Source organism: Bufo gargarizans, chromosome 3 (genome assembly GCF_014858855.1).
Source record: "Bufo gargarizans isolate SCDJY-AF-19 chromosome 3, ASM1485885v1, whole genome shotgun sequence".
Taxonomy (NCBI): domain Eukaryota; kingdom Metazoa; phylum Chordata; class Amphibia; order Anura; family Bufonidae; genus Bufo; species Bufo gargarizans.
This window is the reverse complement of record NC_058082.1, coordinates 309,570,972-309,587,523: the sequence shown is the minus strand read 5'-3', so window position 1 is coordinate 309,587,523 and position 16,552 is coordinate 309,570,972. Positions and strand designations below refer to the sequence as shown.

Below are 16,552 nucleotides of genomic sequence, written 5' to 3'. Positions count from 1 at the left end.
TAGGACAAAGCATCGGCCTATGCACACTCCCATGGTCCCAGCCACCAGAGAGGTCAGTGGTTTTTCCTATAGTGTGCAATAACGGCCACCACTGCTGGAGTACACGGTGGTCCTAACCCCTGGAAATGAGCAGTGTATAATGTGATGGAAAAATGAATCAAGCCAGCAAAGGAAGCACTATGGATAATAACAATACATTAGTAAGTGACTTTTATTAACTTTGTCTACATTATAAATGCAATTTGCTGAAATGAGAGGCAACCCCTTTAATATACATACATTGCCAGACAGAGAAATATGGCATGCAACATTCATCTGCCTGGCTCAGAAGGAAATGTGTCAGAAAAACTGATGCTAATGGACACAAAAGCTATAGAATTTGTTTTCTCTCTTTATATTTTCTAAAGCAGATATTATATGAATTGGTTGTGCAAGAATGGAGGGAGGGAAAATTTGGCACCCCCCTCCCCACACACACTCGGCCAGACCTGTAAAGGGAAGCTTTCTTACCTACTCCATGACGCTGGCTCCCATTCCTTCTCCTCCTGGCCTGCGATGCTCCGCTGGGCTCCCTTGCTGAAAACATTTAGCCAACATGTCAATTAGAAAACTCTAAATTTGGCAAGAGCAAATAGTTTCTCTTGTTTTGTCTAATATGTGTCAAAGTGTATGGGTATTATGTATTCGGACAATGGTGTGCTCATCCGGTGTGGAATATATACATTTTAAAGATATATAAGTTACTAAGTTCTTACTTCTTTATTCATTTTGTCTATCCAGTAGTTCCATATGATGAAGCAAGGGCAATTACAATCAATAAAGAGGATCTTGAAGGTAAATATGTAGATAAAGGAGATATCCCATGATGTATAAATGAATTCAAGGAATAAGTGTGAAGAAAACCAATAAAGGCCATTGAAAACAGAAGATATACCCTATAAAATGTAGGGTTTTCTATGTTTTTTTTTTCCATTTATATTTTTTTTATTGACTTATTTCTCACAATCAATTTCACATTATCCCTTCAACATCCTACTGTGACAACTATGACCATTCTCTGCACATTATTCTCTCCTGTTCAAAACAGAAGATGTCAAAGTCCCTGGATCGCCAAAAAATGTTCATGCCTCTGAGGTCAATGAAGAATATATTGTGCTTTCATGGGACGAACCTGATCCATGCGTCAAGGACCCTGTTAAATACTACGTAGAAAAGGTATATACTTCACTATTTAAACTTAACATTGCCATTAAGAGGTGATGTAGGTAGACAAAGATTCATTCTGTCACGAATCATGTATGTATTTATTCAATATTTTCATTGATGTGTATTTACGTGTCCACATTACATGTCAAGTGCCTTGAAGGAAGCAACAGATGGGAGAGGATTAACCTGGACACACCTCTCCATTCTCCACGGTTGTCTGTGATGGATCTTGATAAAGGCAAATTCTACTGTTTCCGAGTACAAGCTGCAAACAAACATGGAATCAGTGGTCTATCTAAGCCGAGTTCCCCAATCACTCTTAAAACTACATTAGGTGACTGCTTTGGTTTTATCTTTACATAAATTATCTGTTTAAATATTTGTTTAAATATTTGTACAAGGCAGTTTCACAAAAATATATATATTATAAAGGGCATAACTCATGACCAAGCAAATCTGTCTGAAAGTCTGATATATCTCAAGGATATATTAATTAATTTCATAAGAAAGTATAACAAAACCAAAATAGATCACAGGTAGTGATGGGCAAAATAGGGGAACAGAAGGCAAAAAAAGGAAGAAAAAAAATCATGGTTGAGGTAAATTATGGATACGGTAAAAGTGATTTTAGTCCAATGCAAAAACTATTAGAATCTTTGCCACGGGACTAAGTATATATTACGAACATCAATAATACACTTGTTATTTTTACTATGATACAGTATAACACTGATTATTTACGGATTTTTCTATTTCAAATACAAAAAAGCAGGAGTGATTGTCTAATGGTATTAGAGAGCCACAATAATGGACAACTGGCAATCTCATTTACAGAAGTACATAGTACTGTAAATATTTTGAAAATTCCCTTATTATCTTGGCCAAAACCCCCACAAATAAACATATATAATATATAGTCTAAAGCTGGTTGGGGGAGCTGAGGACTGAATATGTAGGATTTCAACAGCACAATCCTTGTGTTCTCTGGGAGATTCGCTACTGCCAGTGGAGTCTGACAGCGGTTTTCTCCCCTGTTACCATTCAGAACACATGCAAGGTCAGATAATCATATGTATGGGGGGGAACAAGAGAAAGAGTTGTTGAACGAACGGGCATTCAGCTGAAAATATAGGCGTATTTCTGTTTAATAAATGATCCCAAATGTCTTTTATTAAATTTTTTCATAAAATACAGCACAGGCAGGAGGAATGTGAAAGAGCAGGAGATGGTCGTCTCGCGTATTACCACGTTTCCTCAATACCTTTCTCAAGATAGGTCTTGAGGGAGGGTGGTAATATGCGAAACAGTCGTCGCCTGCTCTTTCACATTCCTCCCACCTGTGTTGTATTTAAGGGAAAGATTAAAGAAAAGACATTGGGCCAGATTTATCATTAGCTCAAGTCAGAATAATGCAGTGAAAAAGGCGCAAATTTTTGCGCAATCGCTAAAACTGCGCAAAAATTAGCAACATTTTTCTGCTCTGCACTATGCTCGCCAGTTTTCTGAAAGTGGGTGTGTTTTCTTATGTAAATGAATCTCTAGACAGATTTACTATTGCGACTATTTAAAAAGTCACAAAGAAGTCGCAAAAAAAATGCGCAATTTCACTCCAGTGAGGACCATGCTTATCTTATGAGACTTTTTAATAGAACATGCGACTTTTTCATAAAGACGTGCGACTTTTGTAAAGCCGCGTACTGGCGGATAAACTGCTACCGTCAAACCACATTAATTACAGTCTTAAAGGGCCGATCATAAATCTGACTTGGCTAAAACTGACTTTAGCTATATGTGAAAGTGGAGTGAGCTGTCAGAGTCGTGATAAATCTGGCCCATTGTTTTTATTAGTGAGTGCTACGCTTTTAGTTTTGTTCTTTCTGGATTTATGGAAGTTATAAGAGTGTAGACCACCACCTATAGTTTGATGTCTAAACATACTCCAGATAGATGCCCGGCAGTGCCGAATGTTTTCCTTTTAGTAAACAACAAGTCATTGGTACAGTAGTGCCGATTAGTCTCCAAACGTGGATCACATAGTCCTTACAGTAGTGCCATTTCTCACCATAGTAACCTTAAAGAAGTTAAAAAGTAGTACAACTAAGTAGTAATTACTCAAACCTTTCACAATCACCAATAATATTTTGCCGTGTCCACTGAGTAGTTTGTGCTACATGCCCATAAAAGTTGCCTGAAATAGCACTGCCCATACACAGTTCTGAGTAAAAATAGTATGCCTGTCACAGTGCCACTTATATCTTCCATGTTCCTGCACTGAAGTACATGTGAGCAGCCATTCAGAAGACATTGTAGCTTTCTCTTCCTGTAACTATAGTCATTGCTGTAATTTCAATTCACTATAATCACTGTGTATCAATCTGCAGAAGCTCCCATGAAAATTACACTCTTTTAAGCCTTGAAGGTTTGGACATCAATCTATCAGATATTTTAAATATGAATTGTTAGTATAAAAATATTAGAACAGCAGATTAATAAATAGCCCATTCTTTATTACATTTCTGAAAATATACATTTCGTCCCTTTACAGTGGTCCCACCTGCACCTGGGAATATTTTAGCCCTCCGAGATACAAAGACATCTGCAGTAGTACAGTGGGAGAAAGTTGAGCATGAGCCAGAGATCCTAGGTTATTACTTGTACAGCCGAATGGTAGGGGAGGATGGCTGGCAACCTGTAAACAACAAGCCATTGCAATGTACAAGGTAAGTTCATGAATGTGATCCTCCAGTTCAAGAAAAAATGCATATTAACTGGGGAACAAATAAAACACTTCCAATTGCTGAGCTCCTTCTCTGCCATCCAAGATGGCCACCCCACTTTTCAGACAACCTGATGCACACAATAGATCAGCTGTTCTTTATTGATAACTAGCAGAAGGACCCGGCTTTGCTCGGGTATATTTAATCTAATGTTTGTGTGGGTCGTTAAAAGATATCAACACTATCCACTATAACAGTGACATCTACAGCACCCTGCCCCCAAAACAGTGACCTCCACAGCCCCCCACCCCTTAACACTGACCCCCTCACAGTGCCCCTTCCCTTAAAATTGGACCTCCACAGCAGCCCACCCCCTTAACTTTGACCTTTACAGCAGCCTTCCCCTTTAACAGTGACTTTCAGAGCATACCACCACCTTGACAGCGACCTGCACAGGGGCCCGCCCCCTTAACAGTGGCCTTTACTGGATCGGGGGGTGTCCTTTTGAACAGCTCACTCTAAGACAGCAGCACTGTACTGTCTGAGTGTGATCTGCAAGGAGAAAGTCACCATCCCTCCCACCCCTGCAGCTGACAGAAGTGGATTTTTACCTTCATTTTTTCAATCCGCGTCAGCTCAGGAGTGGGATGGGGCGAGGTCTAATCAGATCTGGGCGTGGCTTAGCGGGACCTAGAAGTTGATTTTTTAACTTCATTTTTATAATCTGTCGACTGAGGAGTGGGAGGGGGCATGGCCTAACTGAATCGGGGGCATGTCCTTTTGAACAGCTCACTCTAAGACAGCAGCACTGTACTGTCTGAGTGTGAGCTGCAGGGAGAAAGTCACTCTCCCTCCCACGCCTGCAGCTGACAGAAGTTGATTTTTATCTTCATTTTTTTCAATCCCTGTCGGCTCAGGAGTAGGAGGAGGCATGGACTAACTAGATCAGGGTCGTGGCTTAGCGGGACCTGGGGGCAGGGTTTTAAGTATTTTGAGGGTGGATACCTTGTGGCAGGGGGCATGTCTGAGCTCCTTCCTGCAAGAGTGACGCCCCTCTGGGCACCTTACTGGCTCATTTGCATTTCAAGTCAGGCTCCTTTCACATCACCGTTTCTCCTTTCCTTTCTCCGGCTCCATTGAGGAGCAGGAGAACGGAAAGGACGGATTCTGCGGATAACTGAGACCTAACTGAGCTTAACGGAGCCTAAAGACCCCATAGACCAGGCATGCTCAACCTGCGGCCCTCCAGCTGTTGTAAAACTACAACTCCCACCATGCCCTTCTGTAGACTGATAGCTGTAGGCTGTCCGGGAATGATGGGAGTTGTAGTTTTGCAACATCTGGAGGGCCGCAGGTTGAGCATGCCTGCCATAGACTATATTGGGTCGGGTTGCCACCCGTACGGGAATGACACGGACAGTCCGGGTTTGTAATCCTGTGCCCAGGTACAAGCCTTTCTCATACCCGGGCACAGGATTCAAACTGCAGACTTGCACACCTGACAGCTGGCGATGAGCGGCGGCGGCGGGTGTCAGTCAGCGACGGCCAATGAGGTGTCAGCAGCGGGGACGATCAGCTGTGATGCTAGCGCAGGGCAGCGCTGTCTTCAGACACTCCCTTCCTCCTTTAAATGTTTTCTTTTACTATTGTTCCTCCTTGTGTTTCTTTTTACCCTACTGACCTCTCTGATATCCTGTCTGCTTGGCCTGTTCCTCAGTTACAGCTTCAGCTTCACAGCTGGATCCACTTCCACCCTCTTCTGCCACTCTTCACACACTGATAGCAACACCGCAGGAGAAATGCTAGCACAGGCTTCCAGTATCCGTAGTTTCAGGTGCTGCTTCCTAGGACGTACCGTAGTTACTGGAAGCCTGTGCTAGCATTTCTCCTGCGGTGTTGCTATCAGCGTGTGAAGAGTGGGAGAAGAGGGTTGAATTGACAATCCAAAACAATGGGCAGCACATTGAACACATTTTATAAGTGGTCAGAAACTTGTAAATAACTCATGAAAGAATAAAGTAACGTTAAAACCAAGCACACCCTTGTTTTTCTTGTGAAATTCCCAATAAGTTTGATGTGTCACATGACCCTCTTCCTATTGGAAAAACAAAAGTTGGATTCAAAATGGCCGACTTTAAAATGGCCGCCATGGTCACAACCCATCTTGAAAAGTTTCCCCCCTCACATATACTAATGTGCCACAAACAGGAAGTTAATATTACCAACCATTCCCATTTTATTAAGGTGTATCCATATAAATGGCCCACCCTGTAGATGTTATTCTAGCTATAGTGCAAACTTGTCACCTCTCCTGGAACATCCAGGAGGGTTCCTTGAAAAAGCTGAGACCTCTTGAACTCCCAGCAAAGTTGACAAATCCACTGCACAGCGCATGGAGGACACTTCATGAAAGGGGTGGGAGGAATACATGGAACGGGTAGAGTCTCATAAAGAGGGTCATGTCCACACCTGAAAAAAAATTACTTTTTCCTCCCTTGAGCTAGCTTATTCATATTGGCAAGTACACTACAGTGTGGTGCACACTGCATTAAAAATTCCTCATGGTTTACTCCAAAGGAGTACATAAGTTTTTTAAACGTTGTTCAGTATGTGGTGGAGGAGGGCTTCACATTAATTTGGGGTCCCCAGTGAATGAACTGCTAATACTCCTGGAACCCTTAATCTGGCCCTGCTGATCAGCGAGGCTGCGGGGAGTGTGAGAACCCCCATCAATCAACTAGTGATGGCCTATCCTGAGGACAACTCCTCTAATGTGCAATGAGGTATTTCCTAATACTAAGTCATAGCATATGGCTATGATATGCCATAACTTTCTGACTGATGTCTGGCACAGAACATTCTGTTTCGTAAACTCTGTGTATTTGAACATGCTCATTTCTTTTTATAAAGGGGTTTATTAACAAATCACTACTTCGATGTTAATTGTCCTTATTAGCACTATTTGGCAAATTAACATTTGCATACCTTTAATACATATTTCATGAAAAAATTTGTTTCTAAAGTATGTATAAAATATTTTAAATGAACTAATACTATTGACTGAATATTGTGTCTGTAGCAGTATGAGCCCAACATAAAAACACTGTCATTGACCTTTCTGTTAGGTCCTGTGTAGAATGTCAGCATGACATAATACAGAGATAAAGAAAATGCCAATAGATGTCAGCCCATAATATCAGTCTGGCGCACACACACACTTAGATATATACACACACAGACATATAGATATGAATCTATATTCGAAATAATGTACTACCATAATTACATAGTCACTCATTTACTGTATATAAAGAGAAAGTGAACTTTACTGCTCTTACACTGACCAATTAGCATTGACAGCATAGGACCGGTGAACATAGAGAAAAACACTGGAGGACTCAGAGTAGTGCTGATTGAGGGAGGTACACAGATTTAAAATTTTGAGCATATTCTCTGTAAATGGGGACTATTAGTGTAACATTCCACCTTCTGCATTACTGCAGGAACAGTTTGTCACCTGTCATGGCATCAGCTTATTGCTTGAAGAATAAAATATACTTCAAGGAGATCTAAGTGTAGCTAGATTACAAAAACTGTTTTGTTCTTTGTTTTTCCCTAGGAAAGACTGGCAGCTCAGGAGTCTTTTCTCACGGGGCATGTCCCGTCTGTTGCAGCTGGTGGCATTTGAAAGATAAAACTGAGCATGTGCGTCCACCTCAGTGAGGTGGAAATAGAAATGATAAAAAGAGCAAACTGCAGGTGGCGCTATACAGATAGATTTTGTTAAATAAGTCAAAATCTATACTACATTTTTAATTATATACAATTACAAAAGTATTCAGATCCAGGTGCTGGTTTAAAAACTGTAGAATATTTTTCATTGGACAACCCCTTTAAGAGGTAAAAATCAAAATGAATCTGACTATTAAAATGTTAGTGTTAATCTCTTTTGAGTAACATTTCTTTAAGCCATAACCTGTTAACAATTGTATATCTATACAGGTTTACCGTGCCCAAGTTACAGACTGGGAAAGACTATGAGTTCTGTGTGAGAGCAGCAAATGAAGCTGGGCTTAGTGAAATATCACCTATATCTGACCCATTGAATATAAATGAGGCTGTTTGTAAGTATAAAGACACTGTGAACATGTTTCCATTACACAAAAACATTCTTTTTCATTTGCTCCACAAACTTTTTTATGTTAAATAGATAGCTTAACCCTTTCAGTACTGAGCCGTTTTTCACCTTAAATCCCAGGACGATTTTTGCAAATCTGACATGTCATTTTATTAAATTTTTTATAAATTCTTTATTTTTCATAAATAAACCAAGGTACAATGACCATATAGAACATTGTTGTAACAAAATTAAAATTTTACATTAAAATTACATTGATTGTATAAATGATATACAAGTACGTAGTGTGATAAACTGTAAACTTTTGCAGTATAAACCTCTAATTGAGAGGGGAGAATATCAAGGTAAGGGAGACTGGGGGTAGGGAGGGGGAGGGGTGGTTTAATGAGATGGACAGCTGATATTATGTTACTTTCTTGCAACATGCCACATTGAGAAGGTCTTGCCGAGGAGAGTGGGAAAGTGCGTGTTTAAGTTTCTAGTGAACTTTGTAACTGGAACTGTCTCCAGGGTGCCCAGAGTTTAAGATATTTGTCCCTGGTTCTACTTGCCATGCTAGTGAGTTCCTCAAATTGACATATTTGGTTCACCTTTGAGATCCATTCTTGAAAAGATGGTGGATCCGCCAATAAAGAGGGATGAGGGCTTAAGCCGCTGCTAATTTTCCTGCAGTCTTACACACGGTGAAAAGCCATGTGATGTGCGCAGGGTTGCCTGTACTTCTTCATCTTTGAGAGTTATGTTCAGCTTTCTTTCCCATGAAGAGATGAAAGTAGGTCTCGAAAAGGTTTGTGGAGTGATGATTAAGGAGTAGAGTTTTCCCACTTTCCTTGGTGCTAACAAACCAGTAGACAGAGCAGTTTCAAAAGAAGGAAGTTGCCTTTTGAAAGAGAAGGCCTGTAAGAATCTCTCTGCTACTCTAATCTCTAAATTGTGCTAGATGAAGCGGTTTAATAGGTGCATATTGTAGTAGATCTAGCTTTTCTCGCGATGGCATCCTGCTGAGATGAAATCAGCAACAGGGATATTTTTAAACTTTTCCCAAAAATCTGATTAAGGTGAATCAATGTTGGTAATAGCTTTGGGAAGCAGACTTGAAGGGAGTAATGGGGATGGAAAGGGGCCAGTGTGTCCCTCATAGACAACCAGACCTTACAAGTTCCTTTCAGTAATGGGTTAAACTCAGGATGTCTAAGGGTCCTTTCTGTTGGCCACCAAACAGTAGTAAGTATGACTAACAGGCTCTTTTTATTTGTAAAATTATAATGATAAATTATAAATAAAACGAAATATTTCCAAGCTCAGAATCTTCCCCTCTGTCATACTGCCATCAGATAGGAGACCTGACAGATCCATGTTAAACAGAGTAGCCCACTAAAGAGGGGCAGAGCTACCATGGAAGAAGGGGAAGTGGCGGCTATGGGGCCCAAAGTCAGGAAGGGGTTCAGGAGAAGGACAAATTGATTCATTTCCAGGGCCCAGTGAGCGGTGAGTATGATGCTCCTAGTCCTGGGATGGAATGTGACCACTATGACCTGATGCTGTGCAACCTCAGGTCACAGTGTAGTGTGTGCCTAGACGCAGTATTGCACAAAGAGCGGAAATGCCCATAGGAGGAGAAGAGAGGTGAGTATTTTTTTATTTTTTTAGGACTAGTCTGAGGTCTGCAAAATTGTTGCAGAGCCCAGTCAGTTCTAGTTACTCCACTGCCACTCAACAATTATACATGTTACTTAACCTATCATTTATTCATAGACTGTCCATCTGCCCCCTATGGTTTTGGTCTCTTGAGCTGTGGTAAGGATGAAATGACAATCTGTTGGAAGGCTCCAAAATTCACAGCGGGGAAAGAAGTGCTTGGATATTTTCTTGATCAACATGATCCTGAGGATGTTTCTTGGAAAGACGTCAATAATGAACAAATCCAAGAAACAATATATAAGGTACCATTCATTATATTTTCGCATAATATATATCACTTAATGTATAAATAATCTTATTTTACTACAGTAGATTATAGTGTTATTGTAATATATGTATCTTCATACAAGGTAACAGGTCTGACTGAAGGACATTTCTATGAGTTCCGTGCCCGAGCTTTAAATTCGGCAGGTGTTGGAAAGATGTCTGAGCCAAGTGACCTTTTTAAATGTGAGGAATGGACAATGCCTCAACCAGGTAATGATATGAAGGATAAAGCAAGTCTGAAAATATAGTACATGGAAAAGAGAGCACTGAGAGAATACATGTTTTTGGACTCAGAGACTTAGTAGAACTCTGCCATATGGGTATATACCAGTATTATAAATGTCACGTCAAGTGAGAACCCAGTTACAGATTTTGCTCAGTGGCTAGCAGCTTCACATTATTCTTCTACTTTGTTCTATATTTAAGGTCCGCCATATGATGTCAGATGCAGAGAAGTGAGAGATAACACTCTGATGCTCCACTGGGAAAGCCCTATATACACAGGAAGCAGCCGTGTCACTGGCTACCTGGTAGAGGCATGTGAAGAAGGTTCTGGAGAATGGAAGAGGATTAATGAGAATCCAGTGCCGGACACACATATGAGGGTACAATTTATAAGCATGGAGTTCATGCTAATAGTGTGACCTTTGAGCATTGTTTCACAATTTACATATCGAATTCATACTCATAAAAATTTGAGTAGCTTTTTAACACATTAACAATGCTAATAAGCTAACAAGAAAGTGTCTGACTACAAGCTTGTTGACTGTTTCTAGAGAAAAAACTCAGAATTACGGTGGCAATACTGGACTATAATAAAGAGTGTAACTCTGGACCAGTACAATCTAAGGCCTCATTCACATTTCCATGTCCCATTCACGTCCGTGGATAAATCCGTCCGTGTTTCAACCTTGTGTCTGTTTTTTTGCCCTCCGCGTGTCATCCATATTACATGGACACTGCTAGACTAAAATTTAATTTCCAGAGCGTCTCCTACCTATTTGTGCTCCTACCAATGGTCAGTGAAAAATGGACCGAACCTGAATGCCAATCCGTGTTGTGTTAGTGGTTTTTCTCTAACCCATAGACTTCAGTGGGTGTGTCGGGTCCGCATCTCGGACCAAAGTAGTGCATTTATGGGTACGTGTGCTGTCCACAGAAAATGCAGATAGAATACATACTTGAAAAAAAGAAATATGAGCGAGGCCTTAGTAATGCAATGTATTTACAAAGTTACTTCAATTCTTACATACAATATCTCTGTGCTGTAAAATGGTATGCAAAGGTAGACATAACCTTTAAAGGGGTTTTTCGGCATTACTATGGCTTTTAATAGATACACTAATGTAGTTGCTGAATATATTTCCCATGCATTTTCCTTCAGTTTGGACTCTCCTGACCTGTTTTCACCATGTAAACAAATCCCCCTAACCAAACCCATGATGCAGCTCTCCTTTCTCTACCACAGCTCCATCATTACCCTAACAACCCCAGCTAGTTGCTAGTTTATAGCTCATTCCACCCAGCTAGTTACATAGACACTCCCCTATCACTGTTAAGCTCATGGACATAACATCACAGGAAATAGGAAAGTGCTCCATGGACATGGTCATGTGACCGCAGCACAAGAATGGAAGTGATAAAAAATTACAGCTACCTTCATAAATGAGTATTTTAAAGGCAGTTGATGCAAACCGGAAAACCCCTTTAAACTTTACTTATCATTAAATAAAATCACTGAGATGTATACATATGTTGATATTTCTCTCTTAGATCTCCGATTTGGAAACAGATAAGAGTTACCAGTTCCGTGTTGTTCCTGTTAACGCATCTGGTCCTGGCATTGCATCTGTGCCTTGTGATCCTGTGGTTCCCGTAACCAAGCAAGGTTTGGAAAGTTTTAATAGAGTTCTCGAAATCAATTTGCTGCCGCATTGAAAAGAAAATCACACTGGGTCCTTTGACCATTTTGCGTGCTAATGCAAAATTCAGTAACGTGAATGTCAGTTGTTAGAGAAAGAAGGCAAATCAAGTCAAGTCATGGGCATAAACTAATTAAATATACCGTATCACCTCCCGCTGCTGTCCAAATGTGCTACTATAATGGCTCCCTTTATACCAGAATTTCAGTCATCCAACTGTCACCTATATCAGTAAAAGTTAGCCTGAGGGATGCCTGGTGTGTAATTGTGACTTTTTTTGCAACTTTTTTAAAAGTTGCAAAAGCTAAAACAAACTTGGCCTAAATCCCACTATTCTGTTGAAAGTAGCACGGGGTGGAGGAGGCCAAAAGGCGTAAATTTAGTAACACATTTAATAAATGTCCCTGTGACGAAAACCGCACCTCGCGGTCCCGCCTGATGTCAACTGCGTCGAGCTCACGAGATACGATTTAGTCGCTGGTTTCCAAGACGTGATGTTACACCCTCCCTGGGAGCACGTAAGGTCAGCTTGACAAAGTTTACACAGACGCCTCCTGTCCACGCGGGCACAGAGAGGCAGGGTGTGAGAGACGGTGGTCCTGACAACCTGAAAGAGCCTTTTCACTACCCCAGTGAAACAGAGCTTTCTCAGCCCAGTAGACTGCCACCAGTTCCTCTAAGCCCGGTCCGCTAACGGGATTATATAGGGTGAGAAACCAACCCGCAGTAGCGTATAACTATGCCGAAACACGGATGTGGGAATTCATGGACCGAGATACATTGCCTTAAGGGTGCACTAAATTGCCTTAAGGGTGCACTAGACAATACACGATAGACACAGACAATATATACAGTGGTCGGATGTGCAAATACAGGTGGTATGATACAACAGAGTTAAACAGAGCAAGGGTCAGTTACCAGATAGATGAGTCATCTTTTGGGTTATAATGAGTTCTGGGTTGCTGTAGTGCTTGGTTGTAGTCACATGGGGGCAGTGATATCAGCAGTTTTCCACAGTTTGACAATGTGTTTGTCTATGTGTCCCTCCAAACACATTACTCGATGTGACCCCCTTCAGAGAAAGACCCTGGCCTCTGGCCTGCATGAGCCTTTTCACCTGTAGTCAGTCACGCCCCTCCCTCCCTCTCTCTGGGAAGAGTCCACCCTCCCTTCCTTGTCCTGATAGCCAAAGACCCACAACATTCATTATGGCCCATAGCTCCAGACCGGAAGGTCACAGGGAGAAGGTTCTAAGACCAACGGGTCCGCCTGGGTTCCGGCTACAGGTGGAGACCAAACATGTGCTGGGGCAACGCCTTGTTGTCGCAGCATTTATGTGCTTTGCTCCCCTTCTACTGGTTCCTCCCCTGTCTGGTGCTGGAGCGGTTAACTTCCTGGCTAGGTGTGGCTACTTGGTTTTTATCACCTGTGGCTTCCAGGCTGGAGTCAGTATCGGGCAGACCCCTGATGAAGCCAGATTAGCTGGCGAAACATGTTGGGGGGCGGAATTTAGGATTTTAACTTGCTGACCCTACTGAGCCCTTACAGTGTTTTTTGTGTGCCTGATACCACAATATATGGTACCTTTAAGCCTATTTAACCTTGGTGTGTATTCCCCAGACATGGGGGCCAAGTAGTTATCAGGCACTTTTCTTGAATCTGTTTATACAATTGGGATTATGATGTATGACTGAGTGGTGTTAGTGCACTCCCGCCAACTCATACACCGAAGTGACCCTTTATATACAGTAAGCCTCATGGGGTACAGTGTTTTTAACCCTATAGGTAGCTCACAATAGATTTTTTTCTTTTTGATTTTTTTCTTTTTTAACATGAACAAGTAAAAGTTATGTTTTATTAGTCTGGGACAAGAGTGGTTAGTTAGCCGAGTAGGCAATAGTGTTTAACTGGGTGTATGCTGAGACCACCTACAGGAGGTTTTCCTGTAGGATAAGTTGGCCTCCATGCTGGCTGAGTGAGGTGTGAATTGTACGCATTTGGCCTGCTTGAATCCAGGACCCCTGCGGAGTTCACTCCCTCACTATATCACAGCAAATGGCTGGCATTAGATCATAATTCCACATTCCTCACAGTCCCCCTGTATTTTTATTACTTTCTGTACAGGATTATAGGGGAACTTATCTTGGCTGAGTAGCTGCTCTGCTCTGTTAAAGGGGTTCTCTGGGAATTATTTAAATTGGCCACCAGCAACCTGTCCTAGAATGTGGGCATGACTGGTTGCTTCTACTTGAACAGTTGCTTAGGGGGTTAGGGGGCAGGGCTTGACTACACACTACGCTCTGGCACTTGCATATACTACACATTGGTGAATTTTCCTACCAGGCTGCTTAGACATGGATCACATCATTACCACCTATTGTACAATGGTGTAGTGGAAAGTGAGGCCCCGCCACCTACACCCCTCCCAGGCAGCTCTGCAAGTGATGACCACAAGTCCCACTTACATTCTAGGACAGGTTGATTGTGGCCATTTTAAATTATTCCTGGAATGCTCCTTTAAAAGCATTTCAGAAATACATGTATGTCTTAAAGCAACCACATGAATATTGAAAATAAGATGACTCATTGACTATTTTTGGGAAAGTCTTGTGGGCCTGTTCTGAAGCCTATGCAAAGGTCACTGTGAAGGGAGGTGCAGGAGTTGAGCTGTGACCATCACCTGCTGTCAGAATAGAGGTGTTATCTGTTATTGTAATCCTGCCTGTAAGATAATAAGGTGACTGAAAAGTGGTTTCTACAGAACAGAAAGAGTCAGTCAATTGTGAGGGTCAGTGGCTAGTATGCAAACTGAAACATTTCAGGCCAAAATGTGTTTAACATAAAAACTTGATATAAACCATAGATTAGTATATAGAAATTTATAACTGGTTATTTAGGATGGGATAGGTGAGGTTATCACCCACTTGATTTGGTCACACCCCTAATAGCAATACCACTTAAGCTGCCCTGATGGTAGTCCTGATACCCTATAATGCTTTTTTAAATCACAGGCACAAATGAAATTGAAGTTGGTGTGGATGATGAAGGGTTCATATATCTTTCCTTTGAGAATCCAGAGCCAGTTGATTCCCCACATTTTGACTGGTCTAAAGACTACAAGGGTGCTCCAGATCCAGAGAGAACTGACATCTCTACAGACGGAAACATGTAAATAACTATATTAGCTGTAGCACCTATTGTTCTGACAGTTAGGGTCCATTCACATGTTCATATGAATGGTCCGGATATGTTTCACAATTATGCGGAACGGGTGCGGACCCATTATTTTTAGATCAGGACGGAAAAGATGCGGACAGAACACAGTGTGCTATCCGCATCCACATTTCCGGTCCGCGGCCCCGAACTTTCGATCCGCAGCACTGCAAAAAAATTGAGCATGTCCTATTCTTGTCCACAGCTGCGGACAAGAATAGGAATCCTCTATATAGTGCCGGTGATCTGCGGTGTCAGTGTTTTGCTGACCGCAAAACACTACGGACATCTGAATGGACCCTTTAGTGTACATTATTTAAGGGGTTTGTCCAACAAATTTTGTCTGGACAATTTTGTCTAGACAAATTTTGTAGGGGGCTGGACAGGTGTAAGAATAAAATAAAATAAAAAAAACCTTGTCAGAGCATTCTAGTTCCAGGGCCACGGATCCTGTCGCCGCTGGACCAGAAGTATCATCTGCATGCACGTGACCGCTGCCAGTCAATTAGTGGACTCCGTGGTGACGTGTGCAGGAACGGCTCTGACAAAGGCCTCATGCACACGACCGTTGTTTTATTCCGTGTCCGTTGTTCCGTTTTTCGTGATTTTCTGCGGACCCATTGACTTTCAATGGGTCCGTTGAAAACTCGGCTAATGCACCGTTTGTCATGCGCGTCCGTGATCCGTGGTTCCAGTCCGTCAAAAAAATATAACCTGTCCTATTATTTTTGTGGAAAACGGTTCGCAGACCCATTCAAGTCAATAGGACTGCTAAAAAACACGGAGGCACACAAGAGCGTCCGCGTCGTGTGCATGAGGCCAAAGTGAGTGAGTTTTTTGTCTTCTTACACTCTGTCCAGCCCCCTGCCAAATGTTGGCCAACATTGGGCAACACCTTTAAATGATCATTGTCATTAAACTTACTGGGCATGTGTACAGGTGTATGTGAATGTAATGCAAGTTCTAGATAATCTATGCACGCCCACTGACATCTACCTGGCACATGTCTGTACTTTTACTAGGAAAGATCTGTGAAATTTTTGTATAAATATGTTGCATGTTTCAAGATTTGAGAGTTAATAATTTTCCTTTTTAATAGGTCCAAGCTAATCCTGACAAAGCCATCTGAGGAAGATGTAGGCATCTATTCTGTGGAAGTTCCAAATACAGATGGGGTATCTGCTAGCCACACACTAACAAAGGAGGGTAGGAAACATGTTTCTTTCAATGACGTTGCATTGAGTCAGCTATGTAAAAATAATCTGGTTAGACATTAGTCAGCTAACATTGATGGGCATCATATACATGAGATAGCTCACTAACATGCGGACTTTAGAGAGAATAAGAGGAGGATACTTCTTGCAGGGGCTTTTCACCTGTAGGAACAA

The 16,552-nt window shown here is 41.7% G+C and overlaps 1 protein-coding gene across 1 annotated transcript in view; it reads left to right on the top strand.

Annotated features, from left to right (window-relative positions):
- The window catches only part of MYOM3 (myomesin 3), a 151,091-nt gene that overhangs the window by 95,128 nt on the left and 39,411 nt on the right, over positions 1 to 16,552 (top strand). The window contains exons 13-23 of the mRNA XM_044286798.1: positions 781 to 834; positions 1,088 to 1,215; positions 1,357 to 1,540; positions 3,752 to 3,926; positions 7,926 to 8,047; positions 9,817 to 10,004; positions 10,113 to 10,239; positions 10,456 to 10,634; positions 11,803 to 11,917; positions 14,963 to 15,119; positions 16,264 to 16,370. Coding sequence (XP_044142733.1) covers positions 781 to 834; positions 1,088 to 1,215; positions 1,357 to 1,540; positions 3,752 to 3,926; positions 7,926 to 8,047; positions 9,817 to 10,004; positions 10,113 to 10,239; positions 10,456 to 10,634; positions 11,803 to 11,917; positions 14,963 to 15,119; positions 16,264 to 16,370 — 1,536 coding nt within the window. The remainder of the gene's footprint in view (positions 1 to 780; positions 835 to 1,087; positions 1,216 to 1,356; positions 1,541 to 3,751; positions 3,927 to 7,925; positions 8,048 to 9,816; positions 10,005 to 10,112; positions 10,240 to 10,455; positions 10,635 to 11,802; positions 11,918 to 14,962; positions 15,120 to 16,263; positions 16,371 to 16,552) is intronic.